This window comes from Enhydra lutris, unplaced genomic scaffold (genome assembly GCF_002288905.1).
Source record: "Enhydra lutris kenyoni isolate GAN:26980312 unplaced genomic scaffold, ASM228890v2 scaffoldscaffold59, whole genome shotgun sequence".
Classification (NCBI taxonomy): domain Eukaryota; kingdom Metazoa; phylum Chordata; class Mammalia; order Carnivora; family Mustelidae; genus Enhydra; species Enhydra lutris.
Genome location: NW_019154143.1, coordinates 10,003,996 through 10,029,063, shown reverse-complemented (window position 1 = coordinate 10,029,063; position 25,068 = coordinate 10,003,996). Strand labels below are relative to the sequence as shown.

The following is a 25,068-nucleotide window of genomic DNA, read 5'->3' as shown; positions in this document are numbered from 1 at the left end:
CTACAAAGAAGATGAGGAAACATTAAATGCATAGTGATTAACAACAAATTTAGTACAGTGGTTGCCTCATGGTGGGGAGGAAGAGGGAGTGAGGGAGGGGCTTCAATCTTAGTTTTAACGTTTATTTCTTAAGTTAGATGATTGGTTCGTAGGTGTTTGTCTTAGTCTTTATGCCTTTTGTATGTCTTAAACATTTAGTAATGCATTTAAAAACTAAATATAGAAAATGTATATATGTCACTATATAAATTTATATATATGACATTTATAAAAGTCACTACTTTAAATCATCAAAAGCCAAAGACATTCTAATATTTCTTTTTAAGGATTTCTAAAAAATTGTTTACTAATGTTTTCAGTTTTAAGGATTAATATTAACTGCATGTAAGCTGAATAATATTCCTTAAACTGTTCCACCTTAATTTGTAGTTGCATCAGATTCAGTATAATTGCACAGAAGTGTAATTAAGGGATACAAATCTTTTTTTTTTTTTTTTTTTTTTTTGAGAGAGAGATAGAGCACAAGTAGGCAGAGTGGCAGGCAGAGAGAGAGGGAGAAGCAGGCTCTCTGCTGAGCAGGGAGCCCAAAGTGGGCCTTGATCCCAGGACCCTTGGGATCATGACCTGAGCTGAAGGCAGCCACTTAACCGACTGAGCTACCCAGGTGCCCCGAGGGATACAAATCTATTATTTAAAAAGCTACAAAAGAAAGTAGGGTATCTTCTTCACCTTAGTTCCTTGAGGTCCGGAACCTTCTCCACATTCCACTTCTCTAAACTAAGAATTTTCCCTCAACTCACCAGAATACTAATTCCATCTGGGGGAGGTTCCTAGATCAGGGCAACTACTTCAATAGATCTAATTCAGATTTTCTAAAAAGTCAGTACTGATTTCCCTTCAGAGAAGGAGAATAAGCATCTTAGTTTAGAAATTAGCATATGCTTTTTGGATACTTCCATTTTCCTCTCTAGGGACTTAGAGGATCTTATTAAATCCTGGGATGGTTGTGAATTTCCATCCCAAACAGCCGTTTCTCATTTTGTCTTTTGCAAGCAGGACTTCTAGTTCCTAAACCTGATGTGATTTTCCAGTTGAAGAGAGGTGAAGAGCCATGGAAACGTGATTTTCAGAAAGATGAAGAAAGTCAAGTCCCAGGAAGCACTTTTCTAGGTATGTGTGAACTGGGCAGTTGGGATTTTGCGGGACAGTTCACTTACGGAGCACTCCTTGGGCTAGCCATAGGCCTGTGGAGAATGGTCACTGCTGTACTGGGCCTTTGTCTGGAAAACTCAGGCCCAGAGAGCCACATGGTTTTCTTGTCTCCTTTATGAGGTTTATGCTCAAATGCGCTGTCTTCTCAGTCAAGACTGCCCTGATGACCCAGTCTAGAACTGAACTCTCTCCATCTCTTTCCTCCTCCCCTGCACTACCTAGCTCATTTCTCAGTGTGTCCTCCTAATGTACCATATTTTTACTTGTTTGTTTCGTGTTTGTCCATACCTACCCTGATGAAAATATAAACTCCATCAGAGGTTTTATGTGGTTCACTACTGGACTCCAGTGTCTGGAACAGTACATGGTATACAGCACTTAGGTACTTGTCAGATGAACAGACAGACATCAGGGTCCCACCTGTTGGGGGTTTGGGGGGAGTGGGCTGAGGGAAGGGTTGAGACCCATTTGTATTTAACTCTGATAACACTTTTTTATCTTTCCTACTTACCTTTTACCTTATCTCTTTCCTCTTCCCTTAAAAACCATTGTCATTGACAGTTCACTTTCTTGGGTCCTAGCGGATCTTCCCACTTACTCGCTGCTGTTTAGACTCACAGACATGTAGTAAACTGAGCAGTCAATTCCATGCTTCTTCCTTGCTTTTCTGCATGTACCTCTCCCTGATATGTTCTTTTAGTTGTTCGCATGGCTCACTTATCTTCCAGAGCTCTACTTAAATGTCACTTCTAGATGACCATTCTTAAGTTTTCCCTCTAAAGAAGACCCCATCCCAACTTCCATTCATTTATTTCCTTTACTGGACTTACCATAAGTGTTCCATTTTATTTGTTTACTCTCTGTCTTCTGTCGTGTAGGATATAAGCATCATGAGGGCCGGGCCATATCTCTCTTGTTCAGTAGAGTCCCAGTGGCTTCTTAGAGCACTGTGTAGGCATCTAGTAAATATCTAATGAATGAACAACAGAAACATGGGTGGTGGGCTAATGCATACCTTCTACCTCTCTTCTCTGTTCTAACTCTGCCATTTTTCAGCCTCTCTGTGATGTTTTTCTTTTGAGGAGTTACCAATAAACCAGGCAGTATTTTGTATTCATCCTTTTCTTTTCTTTTTTTTAAGGTTTTATTTATTTGAGAGCTTTGGAGAAAGAGAGAGCACAAGCCAGGGGGAGAGGCAGAGGGAGAAGGAGAAGCAGACTCCCCACTGAGCAGGAATCTTGATATGGGACTCGATCCCAGGACCCCAGGACCTGAGCCGAAGGCAGACACTTAACCAACTGAGCCACCCAGAATGAACTCCTGTTCATTCTTTTCATAATATAGATAATGTTCTCTTTTTCACTAGCATCAAGACCCAGTTATATCTGTAATTTCTATTTGTTTTAGACCAGAATGCTAGACTTGAGAGCCAGGACCCAACTCAAAGGCAGGATGTTTCTAAAAAAGCAAAGTCACAAAAGACATTAATGGAAACACTGAGAAAAGATGGTCCTCTGGGTCTTATACTTGGCCCAGAAAACCTTGAGGGCACCAAGAAAGAACATCTTTCAGGGAAATCTTTGAAGAAATCCTCCTCCAAGGAGGACTCGCAAAGATCCACTCCTGCCAAGAAAACCAACAGTAAGGGGAGAAACCTTGAATGCAGTGTATGTGGGAAGACCTTATATAACCACTTATCCCTCACTCGTCATCAAAGGACCCACATGGGAGAGAAGCCCTATAACTGTCAAGAGTGCAGGAAAGCCTTCAGCTAAAGAAGTAGTCTTAAGAAACACCTGATGTCTTACAGTGGGAAGAGCCCCTTTAAATGCAGCGAATGTGGGAAAACATTCTATGATCGATTAACCCTTACTGAACATCAGCAAACTCATACGGGAGAGAAGCCCTTTAAATGTCATGAATGTGGCAAGGCTTTCTTTGTCCGTTTGTCTTTTACTAGGTATTGGAGAAGTCACACTGGAGAAAGTCCTTACGGGTGTACAGAATGTGGGAAATCCTTTAGCCAGAAAAGCATCCTTGCATGCCACCGGCTCACTCACACTGGAGAGCGGCCTTACGAATGCCAGGGGTGTGGCAAAGCCCTGGTTGACCGCTCCTCCCTCATTCGCCACCTCAGAGCACACACGGGAGAGCGCGCTTTCGAATGTCATGAGTGCGCGAAAGTTTTCTTTGACCGCTCATCCCTTAAACAGCATCAGAAAATTCATAGTGGAGACAAGCCCTATAAACGTATCGACTGTGGGAAAGCCTTCCTCCAGAAGAGACCCTTTACTCAGCATCAGAGTGCACACCGGAGAGAAGCCCTATGAGTGCAGCGTGTGTGGGAAGGTGTTCCGATGCAAGTCCTCCATCATCCAACACCAGCGACCTTATGCCAGCCAGGCTTCAGAGTTTCACAGACATGCTTCTGTCCTGCAAGGGACCCCCACAGAGACTTAAGACACCTTTGTGCAAGAAAAGGAAGCTTTTCTGTTTGAGCGCTAACTTCTGCTTATTCTCATGCCTCCGTTTGGTCTAGAGTCTCAATAAATAGTCCCAGGGGACCATGCCACAGACTTCCCCTGGGATGCCTCATACTTTATATAATACTCTCACAATCCCCAGAGGAGTCAGAAGCTCTCCAATCAATATGTTTTGTAAGTGTTTGAATGGGACCCTAAGATAAGCTTTATTTATTTATCTATTTATTGAACGGGAACTATCTCATATCTGTGCACTGCCGCATCCCCAGTGTAGTGCCTGCCACTTACGACATATTTTCTCAATATGTGAAAACCTCTCTGATCATGAGAACTTGAGTCCCTAGTCTCTAGTCTCTAGTCCCCAGTATTTTCTAGAACTAGACACTTTAGTAAGAAAATCAACATGAAGCTAGGAAGTATGCAGGACTGTAAATACCTTCACTGTAATGGTGCTGTTAGCTCCTAATCCACACTTCTTGGAGGTTCCTGGAGCCCTGGTTTGTGTATGCACGTGAACTTCGCTCAGGATCCTTCGTTTCCCTGACCTTGGGCTCTTCCGCCCTCTAACCTGACTGTTGCGCTCTAGTAGACTAGCCCATCGCCCTTGTTTCTAGGTTAGTGGTTGTGTTTTTGTTTTATATTTGTTTAATCTCATTGATAAGTAAAATCCCTTAGCCTGGTTCTGCCGTTCCATCCATACCCTGGACACACCACCTTCCCTTTCTCGTAATGTATTTGTGTATAAGGGAAAAATAATACACACCAAAGGTTCAAAGTCCAGTTGCAAGCCAGCTGTAGCCATGGCAGCTGGGTGGGGTTCCAGGCTGAAGAAGTCAGCCACAGTGAACCAGGAGATGGGCTATGTCTAGTCTCAAAGAATATCACAAAGCCAAAGTTAACTCCAGGCATAGCTCGTCCGTGAGTTCTCATCCTTCAGTACTAAGGCAGCGGACATGAGGATGTAACTGAGAGCCAGGCCATCACATCCTATTAGACATGATGTCCTTCTTGCCAGAACATCAGTATGCGTGAAACCAAAATCCACACTGTCCTATCCACACCTACAGTGGTGACATAGATTGACTTCCTCACACCTACCTCTTGGGAATTCCTCAGTAATAAAGCAATAACTCCAGAGAGCAGCTGAGAGAACACGAGCACTTAGATGAGGAGGAGGACAGATTCCTCACATCTAGGTGGGTTTTTTTGAAAAGCACAGTTGTTCTAATTTCTTATACCATATTGGTATTACAATGGATGAAGGATAGAGAAGTAGCATCGCACTCTCTTCTTTCGTCTTATTAATGGACGGCAATCAGCAGCCATCTTGTGACTTTGAGGATCTAAGCCATGCCTAAAGGATGGAAAAGGAGAAAAAACAGAAGACATCTGATTCCTTGATGATCTTATGGAGATTCCATACCAGCTCTAGACTGCCTACTTCTGATCTTGCATGAGAGAGAATAAACCCTTATGTATTTAACCGCTATATTCACAGCCAAAGGAAATTCCTGTTAAAGTTGATGGGCAAAGAGAAGCAGAAGCAGTGTATCTGATCCGATTCCTCTTGTTTCCTTCATACATTCAGGTTGCTTCATCCAGCCACCCCTAGGGAGGCCAGATCCCACAGCCCACTGGGTGGCAAACGTGGAAGTGGTACAAGGAACGAGAAACTTGAGCTGTGCAGTTGTTTGGCCGGTGGCAGGTGATGGGGAGAGACTGACACCCCCAAAGAGGTAACTGTCCAGCTGAAGCTGATGCAGGCAGATGTGCAGTGGGTTCATAGGCTCAGGCAGCTGAGGTGGAGCAAAGTGCTGAGGGTATGTGCAAAGGCCCGAAGGTAACATGTAACTAGACTAGGCACACACTCATGCCTGATTTATTGCCTTTGCTATTTATTTCACTCCAAGTTTGATTGCCTGTCTGCAGTCTGCCTTCTTCTCTCCCTACCCGAGACCTGTAACACCTCTCTCTTCTGTTGAATCTCATGTCCCTGGGACTTCCACCTGTTTGCCACTCAAATCCCACCTTTACATTTTCAGTTTGGCCCTCTCCAGTGACGACTAAAGGTTTCCTTGTTGTGATCACTCTGCGTATCAGTTTTCACCTCAAAGTAAATGGCCTGTCAAGGTAATGTAGCCTCTAAGGAATGCAAAGATGCTTTCCTGGTGGGATGTTGTGGCAAACACAGAGACAGACTAGAAGGAAACAGAAGCCCTCACTAAATTTAGGAAAACCCTTAAGAGACTATGGGGACTCACTGGGGACCAATGGATTTTTATCTTAAAGTGTTTCAACTCCACTCTACTATGGAACACTAATTTATGTACTTGGGCCAGCTGGTATTGTCCAGGACTATGTGATTTGTAAACTAAGGCCTCTGTAAATAAAAGTAGGGTTATGAAGGAAGTCCAAGTTTTCCAAAAGCACACAAATATGAAAACCAAGAAAAGCAATGAGGGCAATATTAGTTTCAGGCATTTACACCTTCTCTACAAGCACAGAGAAGAGTGTACTCGGTTATTGATCATCTAAGGAGCAGTAAATGCTCTGGGATACTCCTCCCATGGACCTTAATCTGTGGCGTACGTGCGTTGGGAGACACCCAATAAACAAAATTAATTATACGTTAGAAAGAGATAAGTACTGTGGAAAAAAATAAAGAAGTGGTCAGCGAGGGCTTCACAAAGAAGGGGAACAAAGTCTTGGAGGAGGTGAGAGAGCAAGTCACGTGGATACTCTCCAGGCATATGCTGGATTACACAGCCCCCACCCCCACCCCCCGCTGGCCCAGAATGTCTGTCCAGGCAGATGAAGAAGCACAGAGGCTCCATGCCTCACTGGATTGAATGACAGGCCAGTGTCAGCAAAACAAATGAGGGGAAAGTGGTAGAAGATGAGATCAGGGAGTTAGTGTGTGTGGGTTTTTCAGGGCTTTGTGGGCCACTTTAGGACTTTGGCTTTGTTTTGAGATAGGAGAGGAGCTGTGTTGAGAATAGGGTGTGTAGGGCAAGGGCAGGAGTGAGACCAGTGAGCAGGCATTTGCAGTGATCCAGGTAACAGACGATGGGTGCTTAGACCAGGGGGGCAGCAGTGACGTGGTGAGATGTGGTCAGATTCTGCATGTATCTTGAGAGTAGAGCCAACAGGATTTGTAGAGGAACTGGATGTGAGTTGTGAGATAAAGAGAAGAATGATGACTCCAAGGTGTTCGGACTGAGCAACTAGAAGGAAGAGTTGCCATTTACTGAATTAAGGAAAACTACAGGAGGAAGAATTATGGCATTGGGGGAGGAAGGGCATCAAAAGTTCAGTTTTGAACATCCTATATTAGAGATATTTATTAAACAAGGAAAGACTAAAGAAATTGAGACAGCTCAAGGTTGGAGAAGCCCATGTTAGAGATAGAAATTGGGATCACATTTGGATGGTATTTAGAACACGTAGACTGAACAAGATTACTAAGAAGTGAGTGTTCACAGAAGAAGAAGAGTGGCCCAAGGATTGAGCCCTGGGACATTCCAACATTTGCAGCACACTCAGCAGCCCTTGGAAACTTGTTAGAAATGCAAAATCTCTGGCCCCACCCCAGTACCCTGAATAAGGGTAAAGAGAGTTCAGCACTGTGTTTTAATAAGACTTCCAGGTGATTCTGATCATGGTACATTTTGAGAATCACTGGTTTCGAGGCTAGGGAGAAGAGGAGTCTACTTAAGAGACTGAGAAGGAGTGACCAGTCAAGGAGGAAAACCAGAGTTTTTCCAGGAGCAGGGAGTAGTCAGTTTTATCAACTGCTGGTGATAGATAGGGAGACTGAGAACTGACCATTGATTTGGTAATAAAAGAAGGGGGATTTCTGCAATGGGGTTGGTTAACAAAAGGGAGGACGGGATCCCAGGTGTTCAACCACCCTCCCTTTTAGACAAGTCAACTGGTGGCACCTTTCATATATAACAGCATTTTAAATTAACTATCCACTCCATAGCTCTTGCTAATGGAGGAAGGGAGTTGGGGGGGAGCTCCTTTCAGTTGTTCTTTGAGCTGGTAGAGCAGTGTTCTCTACCACATGACCTCTCTCCTCTCAGCCCTAGCTGACTGGACCAAAAGCAGCCGATCTTACAAGCCAGTTAGGAGATGAGCATAGCTATCTGTGTAACAAACCCAGTGTAAGAGTGGCTTACATAAAGTAGAAGTTTACATGTCACATTACAGTTCAAGCTCTGTTCCACCAAATTGTCAGGGGCTCAGTTCCTTCCATGGGGTTGGTTTGCCATTCCTCTGGGGTTAACCTTATCCACGTGGTCCACAAGGACTTGTGTTCCAGCCAGCATGGAGTTTTCCTCTTCCCTTTAACAATCACTTGCTGTCATTTCCCTTGCAAGGGGTAGGGATGATAAGAAATGTAATCTTTACTCTAGGAAGTTTTAGGCCTACCTAGAAGTTGGGAACGCTATCAGAGCAAGGAGAAATAGTCATTGTGGCTTCTACCCAAACAGGGACAGTTAGGCTAATTTGATTTTCTTTCTTGGGAATCTGGACTAGAAAAAGCTGACTACTTTATCGTGGGAGGATAGGGGAGACCATGCACCAGCCTGAAGATACACCCAATCCCAGTTGGGAGCTCCTCAAACTTCTCTGGAGTCTTAAGAGGTGTAAAGTTTTTCTGGCGAGATAAACACAACACCAGGCAAAGTGGGTGCAAGGCAAGATTTATTAAAGGCACTCTCCGGCGAAGTTTCAGGGCTCAGGAGAAGGGGAGCCAGGAAAGTTGCGCCGGGAGGAGGTGGGCACCCTCGGGCGAGGTTCTGAGACTCTGGAAAGCAGAGTGGCGGAAGTCGCGCCCAAGGCAGGGAGAAGGGGGCTTTTAAGAGGTCTCCAGGGGAGTTCAGGGGTCTTTTGGCAAATTTCCCTTATTTGGATATTTCGCCTGCTCGTCAGGGTCCCATTGGTCCACTGGAGCCCGGGGCGGAGGTCTCAGATTCCCGCTTGTCAGGGTCCCATTGGTCCACGGGAGCCCGGGGCTGGGGGATGCAGGGTTCAGATTCCTGCTTGGGTCTTTGTTCTCCTGTCCGAGCTCAGGTTTTGTGGCGGGAACTTTCGCCATCTTAAGTAGCCCTTTCTTTCTGCCAGCCCAACAAGAGGCTTTTCATGTTCCAGTTGCCTTGAGGTTAGCGGTACCAGTGTTAGGTCCCCCCAAAAATGGATACCCCAATAATGGGTCCTTGATTAAAGGAGTGAGACTGATACAAAGCGAAAAGTCAAGCAAAGCTTTATTTCACGCCAAGCATCAAGAATCAGATCGACCGTCAAACAGACCGGTCCGGCCGCCCCTTACAGAGGACGACCCCTCCCTGCTTTCCAGACTAACTTATAGAGCAAAGGCCATGCAGTTGGGCATGGCCACACACAGGTGGCTAATTGAATTATAATTCACCCCACAGTAGCCATGGAAACTAGCCCATCATCTTGGTAGCTAGGAGACAGTATGTGCCCCCCACTGATCGGATGTCTCCACCTGGCCTGACCCACCCTTGTATCTGGGTTTTGTTACCTGGAGCTGGTTTCCGGGACTTTTTAAGTCCCCCCGGGGGAGGGGAGCAGGGACGGTTTAAGGGTTAAACAACAAAGTTATTGTTTAACTTCAATGGAAGCCTCTGGCTAAAATAAAAATATAAAATAGGTCCTGGGCGCCTGGGTGGCTAAGTGGGTTAAGCCGCTGCCTTCCGCTCAGGTCATGATCTCAGGGTTCTGGGATCGAGTCCTGCATCAGCCTCTCTGCTCAGCAGGAAGCCTGCTTCCCTCTCTCTGCCTGCCTGTCTACTTGTGATCTCTCTCTCTCTGTCAAATAAACAAAATATTTAAAAAAATAAAATAAAATAGGTCCTTACACCAGTTATTAACTAATAACTTTTTGGGGACCTGTGTCTGTGTTGAGGTAATTTCCAGGACTGAGATTTCACTTTTCCTTATTCTGAGACGCAACCTGGAATACACACCCCTGGTTACTCTATATAATCCCTGTTCCCATCACAATGGGCTCATACCATGGAGGCATGTAAGGACCTATTTTATATTTCTATTTTAGCCAGAGGTTTCCATTGAAGTTAAACAATAACTTTGTTGTTTAACCCTTAAACTGTCCCTGCTCCTCTTCCCCCAGGGGACTTAAAAACAAGTCCCAGAAACCAGCTCCTGGTGTGAAGGCCAAGAAAAACAAGGCTGTACCCACCTCGAGTCTAGCCCTGACATAAGTACAGCCATCTTGGCAAAGCAAAAGCTGGCACCTTGCTCTGTAAGAGTGGGTTAGCATAAGAATGGCCATCCTGAAGGCGGGGAAGCCATTTTACTGAGCGTCCCTAACCAGCCCACACGTGCACATAACTGAGATAAGAGAAAGTAGCTAAAACCTAGGGAACAACTTAATCATATATCACCAGGGCGGTTAGGCGATGGCACCACAGGGACCAGATATTAAAGAAAACAAATAGTTAACTTGCAGAGATCACAATCCTGCAAGACAGGAGCCTCCCTTGGCTTGCAAATGTCCTGGTGATTTACAACAAAAAGGGCTATCTCTTCAATGGCCCAATTTCCAGAGACTAAGGGCTCAGTTCCTCAAGGCCTAAGGTCACCCTCCCCACCATAAAACTGAAGGAGGCTGAGGCAGAAGGAAATGTAAATAAAGTTAAATTTCTTCTAAACCTAAATCTCATTTAACCGCCAGGATGGCGCCAGGGTGACGCCGGGGTGACAAAAGGTTAAACAAAGTTAAACTGTCAAAGTGGGGTGCAAGATATGTATGTAGGTATGGCAAAGTGCCTTGAAAATGCTATATAAACCCTTGGCTTTGAATGCTCGGGGTCCTTGTTGAAACCTGCTGCGACGGGCGGATACTTAGACCCCAGCTAGCTAGAAATAAACCTCGCTGTGTGACTTGCGTTATCGAGAGTGTTCTCTGTGTAATGGAGGGGTGGTCGACTCTGTACATTAACAGGCACAGAAAGGAAGCCAGGGGCACGGAGCACCGCAGGTAAAGAGGGAACCCGGTGGGGGAGGGGCAGGGTGCCGCCAAGCCCTTAGCCCCTCACAGTTGCAGGGCAGTAAATGTATCATGCTAGGCGGGGTTTAGCGCGGCCGAATACATCTTGTGGGCCGGGGTCCAGAGTCAGCACCAGGAAGGCGCCCTTTCGAGCAGCCAGCAAGGGTTTTTCTAGGGTGCTCGAGGCCCTTCGAGACCCACTAACTGCCTGGCGTCGCGAGACTATCAGCCCCCAACGGGGAGGTCCGCCTGGCTAGCGTCCCGCGGAGTCCTCTGGGAAGCGGCGTTCCGCGACATGCACCGCGCCCCGCGGGGAATTCTGGGAGTTGTAGTTCAGCCTCGTTCGGCCGGCGAAACTTGGCCTGGCGGACTCCTAGATACCTTTGTCGCCTAGCCGGCGCTTCTTCCCCGTCGAGCAGGAGGTCGAGCCTGTTGTCGAGGGGGCTGAACGCGGGGCCTTCCAAGTCTGAGTGGCCGGAAGGAGGGCGGCGGGAGGGCCCCGGGGTGGCGCCAGGCTGCTCTGTGAGATTCGCGCGCGCGGTCCTGGGCCTCCGAGTGCACCAGAGCGGTGGACACCCTGGGTCCTCGCGCTTTCGCTGCTCCCTTCTCCCGCGGCATTCGTCACCTGCGCGGGCCGGGGGAGGGAGTAGCCATGGAGCCTGGGGCAAAGGTGAGAATTTCGGAGGGATGCGGCCGCAGAGCCTGCTGGAGAGAAAAAGGGAAAGGCTGCCCTCTGGCTGGGCAGTCTCTGGAAGGGGAAGCATCACGTCTTCTCTGTGAGACCACAGCCCTTTCCATCTGCTTGGTCTCACGTTGAGGTTTTGAGGGAGAGCCCGCTACCTCTTGCCCTGCTGGTCTTTGGAATGATGTATGCCTCCCTTGCACCCCAAATCATCAGATCCAACAATGTGGCTTTTGATGATGATTTCGTTTTCTCTTCACGGGAGCCCCATAAGGTGGTAGGAAGGAGATTGTCATACCCATTTGGCAGATGGGTAAAGTGAGGATTCCAGAAGTCACAGGATTTGTTTAGAATCCAGGATTTTTTTTCCCCCTATAAGACCCATTGCTTTCCTAAGAATGCCAGTATTGTATCTGAAAAACCAGTTCAAGAAGACTTTAGTCTTCCTTCATCCTGTGAGCCTGGAATAGGACAAGAATGGGTCATTAAGTGAGGAATGGATGGACACACAGAAACTTTGAGTATTACTTTGACTCTCACTCAGCCGATGAGAGAGAGAAATACGTATTTAATTTATATGTCCAGATTTTCATAGCAGAATCTTGCTAGAATTTAAGGGCAGAGGAGTATAGGAGGAGTGGGAGGCAATGATGGTCATGTTTGTCTTGATTCAGGGATGCTGTGGGATTATCCCTCGATTTCCTGTGTTGACTCTTCTTAGGTGACAAGTAGCTGTGTACGGCAGTATCTGCAAGTTTACTGCATGGCAAGAGTAATCATCATGGCTCCTGACTCCACTTGTAGGGTTACTTTCTGAGGACTCACACCTTTTCTATGATGGAGAAAATGGCATGACCACCGTGCTACTGACCCCTGCCTGCATCCCAGGTGGGTTAATTTCTTCTTTATTCTCTTTTGTTTTCAGAACAGAAATATGATTTCCTCTATTGTTTAGGAGTTGCTCACCCATGATTCCTAGACCACTGGATTCATCCTGATAAAATGATGAGTGATGAACCAGACAGTAAATGCTCCTCACTTGTGCAGAACTTTCCCTTTGGCATTCCTTCTCGATACACTGAGTGCTCAGTTTACTCTTACTCACTCTTTGGTGCTGTCATTGGCCTCATGGTCAGATGCAAAGTAATAAAAGCCAGTTTCCTTGACTCACAAAATTTACCAAGGAAATAAGATAGAGATAAGGAAAATAGTTAATCAACAAGAAGATATATATACATATAAAGATGCAGAAATGACTGGTAGGACAAGTCATAAACGGCCTTGGAAGAGGTTTTCCATCCTCTAAAGTATTTGAGGGAAAAAATACTGGAATAAAAGCTATACTTTGGGAAATAAGAGAGAGTGGGTAGTTGGAGAATAGAATAGAGGAGAGAGAAACAGCTTTGGCAGAAAGTCTGTAAGCACGTTGGAGGTCTTCATGGTATGTGTGTCACCGTATGGTGAGCTGGATTGTGGTAAGGGAAGCTTAGGTATTTGTGGTCAGTCTGCAGAAAAACCTACACGGGGTCTTAAAAGCCCCATAAAAGTTTGTAGAGGCCCAGCAAGATGAAACGTACCTCTCTCTGATTGAAGGGAAATTAGTCAAGATGTTTCTGTAGGCTCTGGCTTGAGACCCTGGGAGAATAGCAGACTCTGTGGTAAAGGCAGTGGGACTATTTGACAACTTCAGACCTGCCTCCCAGCACATAGGTCTGAAACGCTGGGGGTTCTGATCTGAATTTGTAGGTCTCTTTCAGAGGAAAGGGGAGACAGTCAGTAGCCTCTGTTGGACAGTTTCCAGTTGGTCTTCCTGTGTCTTCCAGCCCCAGCACAAGCACACTGAGCAGCAGCTCTTTAACAAGTTCAATTGCTGAGGTTTTCTCAGGAAACTAAAGTCTGAAAGGAACTGCCAGTTAGTCTATTACTGTTACTATCTGTAAAGAGAGGAAACCGTATAAATTATATTGCTGTGTTGATCACTCCTAAGGCATATGGCCTTAAGGGACCATGAACTTAAATAAAAAGGGTAGTGATTTCATACTTCAAGTATTAAAGAATTAACATATGTGAAATTTAAGAAACAAAACAGAGGAGCATAGGGGAAGGGAGGGAAAAATAAAACAAGATGAAATCAGAGAGGGAGACAAACTGTAAGAGACTCTTAACTAGGAAACAAACAGCATTGCTAGAGGGGAAGGGAGAGGGGGAATGGGATAACTGGGGGCTGGACATTAAGGAGGGCAGGTGATGTAATGAGCATTGGGTGTTATATAAGACTGACGAATCAGTGACCTTTATCTCTGAAACAAATAATACACTCTATGTTAATTAATTGAATTTAAGTAAAGAAAAAAAAGATCCAACATAAAAATAAAAATAAAGAATTAAATTATTTTGAGCAGAGGATTTTCCAATTAGGTAGTTCTCTTAACTTTATTTTATTATATGAATTGTTTTTACCATTTATTTTTGGAGAGCTGCATCATAAACATTGGAATGCTGACTACAAATGAAATTACCCAGTATTTTCATAGGTACGTTCAGAGAGCCATGGCAAAAGTGGTAGTTGAAAGAGAAACAAGACTTTATTTGCTAGCATCCCAGGGAACTGGTCTGTTTTAATGTATCAATATTAAATTAAAGTTGTACATGAATTTTTTTATATAGAATTAGAAAAATTAGTAGACATCGGTGTTATCAGTAGTAAATAGATCAGCTACAGATTCTGAGGAGCATGACCCACTCTGCTCCCTTACCCTGCATTTTAGGAGACAGTCTGAACTGTGTGCCTGTCCCATAGATCAAGGTTAGTCTTGGCACTCCTGCAACAGCCCAATATCCTTCTCTTCCCTTCTCCCCTCTGTGTTCCCATGCCCACTTTTACAGAACTTCATTTTAACTTGTTTCTACGACTTCTTCAAGTGTTCCTTCCTTCGTTCAGCCTTTGACAAATACAGTGTTTCTGCTCTGTGCAAGGTAACTGGGTTGCTTCCGTGAGCAAAATTAGACCCGGCCTTGGCTCTTGTAGAGCTTCCCATTGAATAGGAGACACAGACATGATGCACAAATTCAGTGTGAGCTGAGCTCAGCTCAGTCAGCTGATATATGAAGTGTGAGCAGGATTGAAATAGCTGAAAGGATGCGGCAGGTGGAGAACATTCAGGAAGAGGAAGCAGCTTGTATAAGGGGGTTAAAGGGAATGTGGCCCACATCTCAAAGGCAACCACCAGCTGGAGGCACAGGGCATGTGGGAGGAGTAGTGTGTGATAGGGGGGAGAGAGAAGATGGAGCAGGGTGGCAGGTGTCAGACTCGTCAGGGCCATTATGAGACATGACAGGAACACTTTGGGGACTTTGGTAATTTGAGCTTGAGATACTGTTTTACAAATAAATCTACATTCCGTGACAGGTATAGCAAACATCTTAACTTTTAATATGTATTGGACAGATTTTATTCTTTTTTTTTTTTAAGATTTTATTTATTTATTTGTCAGAGCAAGCACAGGCAAACAGAGTGGCAGGCAGAGGCAGACGGAGAAGCAGGTTCCCTCTGAGCAATGAGCCTGATGTGGGACTCGATCCCAGGACGCTGGGATCATGACCTGAGCCGAAGGCAGCGGTTTAACCAACTGAGCCACCCAGGCGTCCCAGACAGATTTTATTCTTAAAGGAAAACTAGAGAGAAAAATTTTGCCTATTTCTTGAACCCCTTACAGTCTGAAACCATACCACCAAGAAAATAGTTAACTCATAACTATATTTTTTTACAGAGAGAGCCGGACAGCACAAGTTGTGGGGGGGGATAGCAGAGGGAGAGAGAGAAGCAGACCCCCCACTGAGCAGAGAGCCCAATGTGGGGCTCACTCCCAGGACCTTGAGGTCATGACCTGAGAAGAAAGCAACCTCTTAACCGACTGAACCACCCATGCTCCCCTCTTTCGTTCTCTTATACTATCTTCCTAATAACCAAGGAAATAACACTGAATAAACTCTTTACCAAACGAATTTTCTTTTCCCATGAACAGGGCTTCCAGTTTCCAAGCGTGATGTCATCCCTCAGTTGGAGTGTGGGGAGGAGCTAGAGAGAGAAGTATCAAAAGCATCAGGTGAGTGGTAACATAAAACTCAGATGGCCAGTGGGATCAAACGGGACAAAGCATCTTGGAAGTGCTTGTGGAGGAGCCTCTCCAGATTTCACTAGACCCGTGGAAACATCGCAGTGAAGTCCCTTTCTCCGGTGCTGCACTCCAGCTCTGTGGATGATCATCTTTTATAAATGTATACTTTTTACATTTTTTTTTTTAATTTTTAGAAAATAAATATTTTCCACCCTTTCAAACCAGTTCTTTTTCCCAAATAAGGTAAAATGAAGTCAACGTTTCAGTATTTGTTAATAGTATGCTTGGTTGGGACGCCTGGGTGGCTCAGTGGGTTGGGCCTCTGCCTTCAGCTCGGGTCACGGTCCCAGGGTCCTTGGATCGAACCCTGCGTCAGGCTCTCTGCTCAGTGGGGAGCCTGCTTCCTCCTCTCTCTCTCTGCCTGCTTCTCTGCCTACCTGTGATCTCTGTCTGTCAAACAAATAAAATCTTTAAAAATAATAATAATAATAGGGGCACCTGGGTGGCTCAGTGGGTTAAAGCCTCTGCCTTCAGCTCAGGTCATGATCCCAGGGTCCTGGGATCGAGCCCCACATCGGGCTCTCTGCTCAGCGGGGAGCCTGCTTCCTCCTCTCTCTCTCTCTGCCTTCCTCTCTGCCTACTTGCGATCTCTGTCTGTCAAATAAATAAAATATTTAAAAAAAAATAATATGCTTGGCTGTTAGGCTGTAAACCAGGCTTTTCATATATGTTATTTTATTTCAAGAGTGTGACTTTTTATCTCAGATCAATGACTAAAAATCGATCTCTTGACTTTCCCCTTGCCTTCCTCTTTACGTAAGTAGAGGAAGCATAGAATAGTGGTTGAGTGCAAACCTTGGAACCAGTCTAAATGTGTTCAAAGCCAATCTCAACTACTTACGAGCTCTGTGACCTTTAACAAGTGAATTATCCTCTCTGTGACTCAAAGTCCCCAATTATAAAATAGAGATAATGATAGCACTTAACTCATAGGATTGCTGTGAAGATCAAATGAAATATTCCAAGAGAAATGCTTAGAATAGTACCTGGCCAAATGCTAAGCAAGTAATAACTATTGATTAAGTCCTGGCAACTTATTTTGAAAGATATCATGAATTTGACTTGATCATTTCTATCAAAATGGATACTGTCATGGACTGCCTGCTAATTATACTTTCCCTAGTCTAATCCTTGTCTAACTGAAGCAGCATCCCACTGTTAGATTTCCCACTCTGCCAGTTTTGTATTCCTCTGCCTGCTTTCAAGGCTTTTGTTACTTACCTGCCTAACCTTTTCATCTTCTTCATCCTTCAACTTGAACCCTTAACACCAGACAGGCAGTCTCTTACTTCCCTCCACTTCCTGTGTGTTCTCCATGGACATTTGGGGATTTAATTCCTCCATTCCCCATAGCTGAAAGTCCTGAAAGTCCATTTGCCTTAAACCTGTTTCTACCCATTTGCCCTTTAAAATCCCAGGTACTTCCCTGATTATGGCATGTAGTTGAAAACATTGTATTGCATTGTTTTATTTATGGATATTAAGGAGCATTTAAGCCTGGAAATATTTAAACATTTTTAGCTTTTCTCCCAAAACTCTTACTAGGAAACCTAGGATTTGGGGCAGGTGCCCTGACAGATTGGGAACAAGTCTGAGCATATAGGGATTTGCCCTTCTCCCTACATGCCACTCTTTTTTTCTGAACTTCGTTCTGTTTAAGTCTTTGAAGTTTGTTAAGTGTGCGGCAGTCAGAGGTGATCAGTTGCTTCTTTTTTTTTTTAAGATTATGGGTGCCTGGGTGGCTCAGTCGTCAAGAGTCTGCCTTCGGCTCGGGGCATGATCCCAGGGTTCTGAGATCAAGGTCCACACTGGGTTCCCTGCTTTGCGGGAAGCCTGCTTCTCCCTCTCCCACTCCCCCTGCTTGTGCTCCCTCTGTGTGTGTGTGTGTGTGTGTGTGTGTGTGTGTGTCTGTCAAATAAATAAATCTTAAAAAAAAAGAAAAAGAAAAAGAATTTATTATTTTTTAAAGATTTATTTATTTATTTATTTGATAGAGAGCACTAGCGGAAGGGGCGGAAGGAGGAGAGAGAATCCCAAGCAGGCTCCATGCTGAGCGCAGAGCCTGACATGGAACTCAGTCTCATGACCCCGAGACTGTGACCTGAGCTGAAATCAAGAAGAGTTGGACACTTAACCAACTGAACCACCCAGACATTCCATTTGCTTCTTAATCACTAAGCTTTGTGATGATGTGAAGTTGCTGATCTGGACCACTTTGTTTCTTTGTTTTTTTTTTAAATTTTTTTTGAAGATTTTATTTATTTATTTTAGAGAGTGCACGCAGCTTGTGCGAGTACACACGAGCAGGGGGAGGAGCAGAGGGGAAAGGGGAAGCAGACTCCCCGCTGAGCAAGGAACCTGATGCGGGACTCAATCCCAGGACCCTGGGATCATGACCTGAGTCGAAGGCAGATGCTCAACCGACTGAGCCACCCAGGTGCCCTGATCTGGACCACTTTGAATGCTAGCTTAAAGAATCTGTGTCTCATCTTGAGACAATGGAACCAACAGAGATTTTTTTTTTAAGGTTTTGAAGGTTAGTCTATTAGCAGTGATTGGGAAATCCTGGGATGGGGAAAGACTGGTAGCAACGAGCTCAACTAACATTGATTATCTCAAGGCATGAGGTGCGGAGGCTCCAGTGAGGGGGTAAGAGTGGGCAATCCCTACAAGACTGTCTTTCCCTGTCTCCATTTCACCCGTTTTTAAATCTCATCTGCCATTTCCCCACATGACCTCTGCCTAGTCTTACTCTCTCTTATTCTTTCTCATCTCCTCCCCTCCTGGATAGAAGAGAATATATTGAGTGCCTGCTCACTCTTTCCCTTTTGGGCAGTTGCACCTCTTTGCCCACTCATCTTTCTTTTCTCAAGTTCTTTCAAAATAGTGAAGCGATTTTTGAGAGCTTTCAAGTTCCTCTGTTCCGTGTAAATGTTTTTCATTTGTTTGTTTTTCATTATTTTCCTACCACAGCAGTTATTTTTCTTTCCTGTGTAGGAAATGATCCATGTGTATTTTTGTTTTTGTTTTTTTTTTCAGACTGAGAGAAAAGACCAGAAGGCAAGGAGCTTACTCCAGAACAGATTATTTCTGAGGAAGAATCAGCCCCTGGTGTGTTACTAGAAAGATTTCCAAAGGAAAGTTCCAGTGAATGTGAGGATTCTTTAGAGAGTCATCAGGAAAACCATGAGAAACATTTGATACAGGAGGCTGTCACTCAGAAGAAATCTTCTGGGGAGAGACGTTAGCAGTGTGATGAATTTGGGAAAAGTTTTAGTCAGAGGTCATCTCTTACTCAACAGCAAGGAGGGAGACTACATAACTGTGATTCATTTAAAAAGAACTTAAAATTCAGATCTAATGAGGCACGAGAAGATTTGTGCCGAGAAGAAACCTTGGAAGTGTAATGAGTGTGAGAAAGCCTTTAGTTACTACTCAGCTTTTGTCTTGCATCAGAGAATTCACACAGGAGAAAAGCCCTACGAATGTAACGAATGTGGTAAAGCTTTTAGCCAGAGCATACACCTTACTCTACACCAGAGAATTCATACTGGAGAGAAACCCTACGAATGTCACGAATGTAGGAAAGCCTTCAGTCACCGCTCTGCTCTCATTCGCCACCATATCATCCATACTGGAGAGAAGCCCTATGAGTGCAGTGAATGTGGGAAGGCCTTTAATCAGAGCTCATACCTCACTCAACATCAGCGAATTCATACTGGAGAAAAACCTTACGAGTGTAATGAGTGTGGGAAGGCCTTTAGCCAGAGCACATTCCTTACCCAGCATCAGGTCATTCACACTGGAGAGAAACCCTATAAGTGTAATGAATGTGGGAAGGCCTTTAGTGATCGATCAGGCCTTATTCAGCACCAGAGAACTCATACTGGGGAGAGGCCTTATGAGTGTAATGAGTGTGGGAAAGCCTTTGGCTACTGTTCAGCCCTGACTCAACACCAGAGAACTCACACTGGGGAGAAACCCTATAAATGCAATGATTGTGCCAAAGCCTTCAGCGACCGCTCAGCCCTTATTCGTCATCAGAGAACACACACTGGAGAGAAACCTTACAAGTGTAAGGACTGTGGGAAAGCTTTCAGCCAGAGCTCATCTCTTACAAAGCATCAGAAAACTCACACTGGAGAAAAGCCCTATAAGTGTAAGGAATGTGGAAAAGCCTTCAGCCAGAGTTCATCCCTTTCTCAACATCAGAAAACTCATGCTGGAGGGAAAACCAAAGAATACGGAAAAGCCTTTAGTGAGCATTCAGCCTTTGGCCAGCAAAAGAGAATTCATACTGGATAGAGACCATGTCGATGTGGTACCTTTAGAACATATTTAGCAGACAATTACTAAACGTCATGTGAGGGCTACAAATGAAGTTCAGAGTGTGTCACGCAAACAATATTGAGAAGTCATTGCTGATACATAGTGTACTTAGGATGTGAAGGAGGGGTTTGACATTTTTCCAGTGCAGCAGAGGACTTTAAATTTCCTCGGGGAAAGAGAATGATTATTTCCAACACCCTAAGGTGTATGTAAGCTTCCAAATCCTTGGGAGAGAAACAGGGTGTGTGGTGATGCAAAGAAGGCATCTTGTCTGGGCTGGATAGTCTCTTAATGCTAAGGAGACGAAGCTTTAAAGAGATGAGGGGTTCTTTAGGGAAATTGCAGAGGCAGAAATAAGAGATTAAGAATTCACAACAAGTTGGTCCAGGGTTGGGAGTGGCGGTGGAAGGGAAGTGGTCCTCAGGCTTAAGTACAGGGTCACTTAGGAGATAGATGAGAAGGATCGAGAAAAAGAACTGGGGGAATGAACTCAAGAAATGTTGATTGCGATAACTACCCAAATGAGTGCTCCCAACCAGGGAAAGTATTAGATGCGTTAGCTGGCCAGGTGCAGAGTTTCCACCCCGACACCAAGGAACGTCGGCGTGCCAGTCTGCTGCTGCACTCTTTGTCTCAGAGACCTTGCTTACTGATTCACAGCCTGCTAAGAATCGTACTAACTCCAGAGGTCAAGACTGACAGTCTAGAAAGAGAAGGTACAGAAGGGACCTTTGATGTTTTCAGTCTATTTTAAGCTACCTATTTTAAGCTAAGTTACCTGAGGATGTGCTTATTTATAAAGATTTTACCTCAATCGTATGTAGTTTGTACTTTAGACTCATTCATACCATAGTCACATTAAGTTGTAGACCTGAGCTGACACTGCGTATTGGATTGTGGAATTTGGTAAGACTTTGAAATACCTTTCACCATTTTATTCTCGGGTAGAGGCACAGGACAGCCATATATATATATATTTTTTTTTTTTTCATTGAAACTTTGAAGGTTATTGCACATATTTTGAGTATTGTGTTTTTAGTTTTCACAGGTTTGATGATGTGTCTTGATGTGGATTTCTTTGAGTTTATCCTGTTTTCTGAACTTCAGTCTGTAGGTGTATGTGTTTCACGACATTTGGGGCATTTTTACCCATCATTTCTTTGAACACATTTTCCAGCCCTCACTCCTCTCCTTCCAGGACCCTGATGACACACATGTTAGATCTTTGATTGTAGTCCCACAGGTTCCCAAGGCTCTATTCTTCTTCTGTTTTGTTCCCCCCCCACCAGAGTATATTTTTACCTCGATGTCCTCAGGCTACCATAACAAAATAATCTAGAATGGGGAGCTCAAACAACAGAAATGAATTTCTCACAGTTTTGGAGGCTGCGAAGTCCAAGATCAAGCTGTCAGCTTTGGCCCCTAGTGAGGGCTCTCTTCCTGGATTGCAAAAGGCCACCTTCTTGCTGTGCCCTCACGAGGCCTTTTTTTGGTGCTTTCATGGGAAAAGAGAGCTCTCTCTCTTCTATTTCCTATAAAGCTGCCAGTCCTATCTGGTTAGGACCCCAGCCTTATGACCTCATTTAACCTTAGTTACCTCTGAGAACCCCTGTGTCCAAATACAATTCACACTGAGAGTTAACACTTCAACATATGAATTTGGGGGCACACAATTCAGTCCATAGCATTCTGCCCCTGGCTCCCCCAAATTCATGTTCATGCAAAATACATTTGCTGCATCCCAACAACCCCTCAAATCTTAACTCATTCCAACATCAAGTCTGAAATCTTACCTAAATATCACATAAATCAGATATGGGTGAGGCTTAAGGTATAATTTATCCTGAGGCAAAATTCTTGTTCAGCTGCGAACCTGTGAAACCAGATAAGTTATATGCTTCCAAAATAGGATTGGGACAGGCATGTGATAGATATTCTCATTCCAAAAGGGAGAAATAGGAAAGAAGGAAGGAATGAGAGGTCCCCAGCAAGTCCAAAACCCAGCAAGACAAACTCCATAAAATCTTGGGTCTTGAGAACAATCCTTATTTGGCTTGATGCCCCACCTTCCAGAGCCACTGAGACAGTGATCCCACCTTCTGGACTCACTGGTCAGCAGCCTCAGCACCAAGTCTCTGCTTGGTAGCCCTGCCTCCAGAACTTTGTTGGCATCTGTGGCAGCTGGCCTGTTGAAACTAAGGTGACGTCCCCACCCTTTGACACAGGAGGCAGCGATGATCCTGAAATTGACTTGAGTCATTCTTTTTTTTTTTTTTTTTGAAACATAGAGCATGTTTGTGGCTGAGTAGCTTTATTGTCCAGTCCTGTAGGATCTGAGAGTCTTCCTCCATTTGTCTAGTTTTTCTGTCCCTTGAGTCCCAGCTGGCATGTTTCTGCTGGTACCATCCCGGCTTCTGTGGAGATGGCTGAACTTAATCACACCCATGAGTCACACCCCTGTTCTCTTTTTCAAATGGTTGTTCAGCCACACCCTTAGTGTTCTCTGTAGAACAGGCTTTCTCATATTTGGCAATATGGGCGGATAGAATTTTCCAAATCTCTTAAGTTCTAGGGTTTGGGGGTTTTGTTTTTGTTTTTGCTTAACAAGTCCTTGGATGTACCTCTCACCTCTTGCATTTTGTTATAAGCAGTAAGGAGGGCCCAAGCTACACCTCCAACACTTTGCTTGGAAATCTGTGTTGAATGTCTACAGTTTCTTTGCTCATAAGTTCTACCTTCCACAAAACACTGGATCTTTACAACAAGGATTGCCTTCCAGTTTCCGATAACGTGTTCCTCATTTCTGTCTGAGATTTCATCAGAACGGCCTTTAACATCCATATTTAGAGCGTGCACCTCAAAACTCTGCCAACCTCTACCCATTACCCAGTTCCAAAGGTGCTTCCACATCTTTAGGCATCTGTTAGAGCAGCACCCCTCTTGAAGGTGCCAAAATCTGTTAATCTGCTTGGGGGTGCCAAAACAAAATACCATAGACTGGGGGGCTCATATAACAGAAGTTCATTTCTCACCATTCTAGAGCTGGGAAGGCCAAGATCAAGGTATGCACTGATTGGGTTTCTGGTAAGAGGGTTCTCTTCCTAGCTTGTAGACGGCCACCTCCTTGCTGTGTCCTCACAGCTCTTCCTCCCTGCCTGCACATGCGGAGAGAATTCTATCTTCTTACAAGGCTACCAATCCTATCAGCTTAAGACCCCATACTTACGACCTCATTTAACCTTAATTACCTTCTGCAAACCCCCTCTCTAAGTACAGTCATATTGGTTAGGGCTTCAACATGAATTGGTGGTTGGGGGATGGTTGACGCACAATTCCATCCACAGTAATTTCTTTTCTGTTGTTCAGGTTGCATATTTTCTATTGTTCTATCTTCAACTTCACTAATTCTTTCCTCTGCCCCTTCCCTTCTGATGTTGACTCCATCATTGGGTTTTATTTCATTTCTATTTTTCAGTTCCATTTGATTGTATTCTACTTCTTTACTGAAACTCTTTTCTAAAATCGCGTCAAGCATGTTTGTCCTTGCTCATTGAGGCATTTTATGACGGCTATTTTAAAATCTTTTATCGGGTAATTCTAACATCTGTGTCATTTCAGTGTTGGCATCTGTGGGCTGTCTTATTTGCGTTGAGATTTTCCTTCTGTGTGTGCCGGCAATTTTTAGTTGAAATCTGGGCATTTTGAGTTTTATGTTATGAGACTCTGTTTCCTATTTAAAGCTTCTATTTGGGCAGGCCTCTTTGGAGAAAGGGTTGAGGGGTTACTGCTTATTACTGTTGTAAGTTGGTGTTGGAAGTGCAGGCTCATCATTGGCCTCTACTGACACCAGGATAGGCGTCCTCACTACTGCCAGGTAGGGGTGGGAGTTAAAACTCCCTACCAGGCCTCTACTGACCCCACACCAGCGAGGTAGGGGAGAGACGTCTTGTCTCTGGGTAGCATTGGAAGCCTTCTCCCCCATGGTCTCCATGGGCACTGCCAGGGTGGGATGGGGAAAGAGTTCGTTTGGAAAATTCTGTCCTTACTTGACCTTCTCTGATACCACTGTGATGCAGAGGTGGAGCATTGAGGAACCTTGTTACAGACTGGGGAGGTAGAAGTGTAGGCTCCCCATTTGGTCTCAGCTCTTTGGCTGGAGTAGGATGGGTATTGTCTACAAGTTTTCTGTCTTGCTAGTCCACTTCTTTCCTCATCCTTTATTAAGAAAGAACAGATTTTCTTGAGCCATTTTTGTTTGTTTTGGTTTGGTTTGGTTTTTGTCTGTGCCCCTTGGCATTTCTTGGTTACCAGCTTCTTCAGAGTCCAGTCTGGGGTAGATGAGGGCAAAGGAAAACCCAAGGGACTCAGTCTGTGTTGTTCTTCAGGTCCTGAGGTCCCCAGCCAGTTTGTAGTCTCCCCACCTTTCAGAATCTTAACGTCGTTTTATATAGAATGTCCATGGTTTTTAGCTATACTTTGAGAAATAGGGAAAAGCACTCCTACATATTTCCCACGACAGCCTTTCATTTGACACCAAAATAGCGGGTCAAGTTGTCAAAGGCTTGTGGCATACAGAGGTATATGCGACTAGGTAGGATTAAGTACCAAGAGGAGTGCTCACTTGTCCCTCCAATATAAGTGGCCAAGTTGGTAGGTAGAAACTACCAGGCTGCAAGCTTCATCTAGCTTTCAAGGAACTATAGTGTTTAAGTTGAGGAAACAACCAGTATTTAATTGTAGATTACAAATTTCAGAAGGAAAGGTAGGTTTGATTAAGTACATAAACATATGAACTATTGTGTTAGTTTTTTTTATTTATAGCTTTGTTCCAAGAGCATGTAAAAACCACTGGAGAATTGAATTCAGAATTTTGGGGGTTTTTTCCTATTATATATTACATGTATATAGATATCTGTTCATTTAAATTTGATATACAACACAGGATATCCTAGAGAACCAACTAATAAATGAAAATAACTGGGATTTGGGACAAATCACTTCATCCTTTTAGATCTGTTTCCTCATTTATATATTTTTTAAAAATGTAATACCTCCTTCAGAGTGGCTAGATTATGTAGATAATGGATGGAAAGTGATTTGCAAGCTATCAAGTGCTATGTGACTCTTAGGTATTGTTGCTATAGT

General features: G+C 44.4%; 1 protein-coding gene across 1 annotated transcript in view; it reads left to right on the top strand.

Annotated features, from left to right (window-relative positions):
• LOC111158451 (zinc finger protein 585A-like) overlaps positions 1-20,770 on the top strand; it is a 49,388-nt gene extending 28,618 nt beyond the window's left edge. The window contains 3 exon segments of the mRNA XM_022520470.1: positions 3,182-3,533; positions 18,985-19,878; positions 19,881-20,770. Of these exon segments, the coding sequence (XP_022376178.1) occupies positions 3,182-3,533; positions 18,985-19,878; positions 19,881-19,925 (1,291 nt within the window). The 3' untranslated portion in view covers positions 19,926-20,770.
• Positions 20,771-25,068: the final 4,298 nt, after the last annotated feature.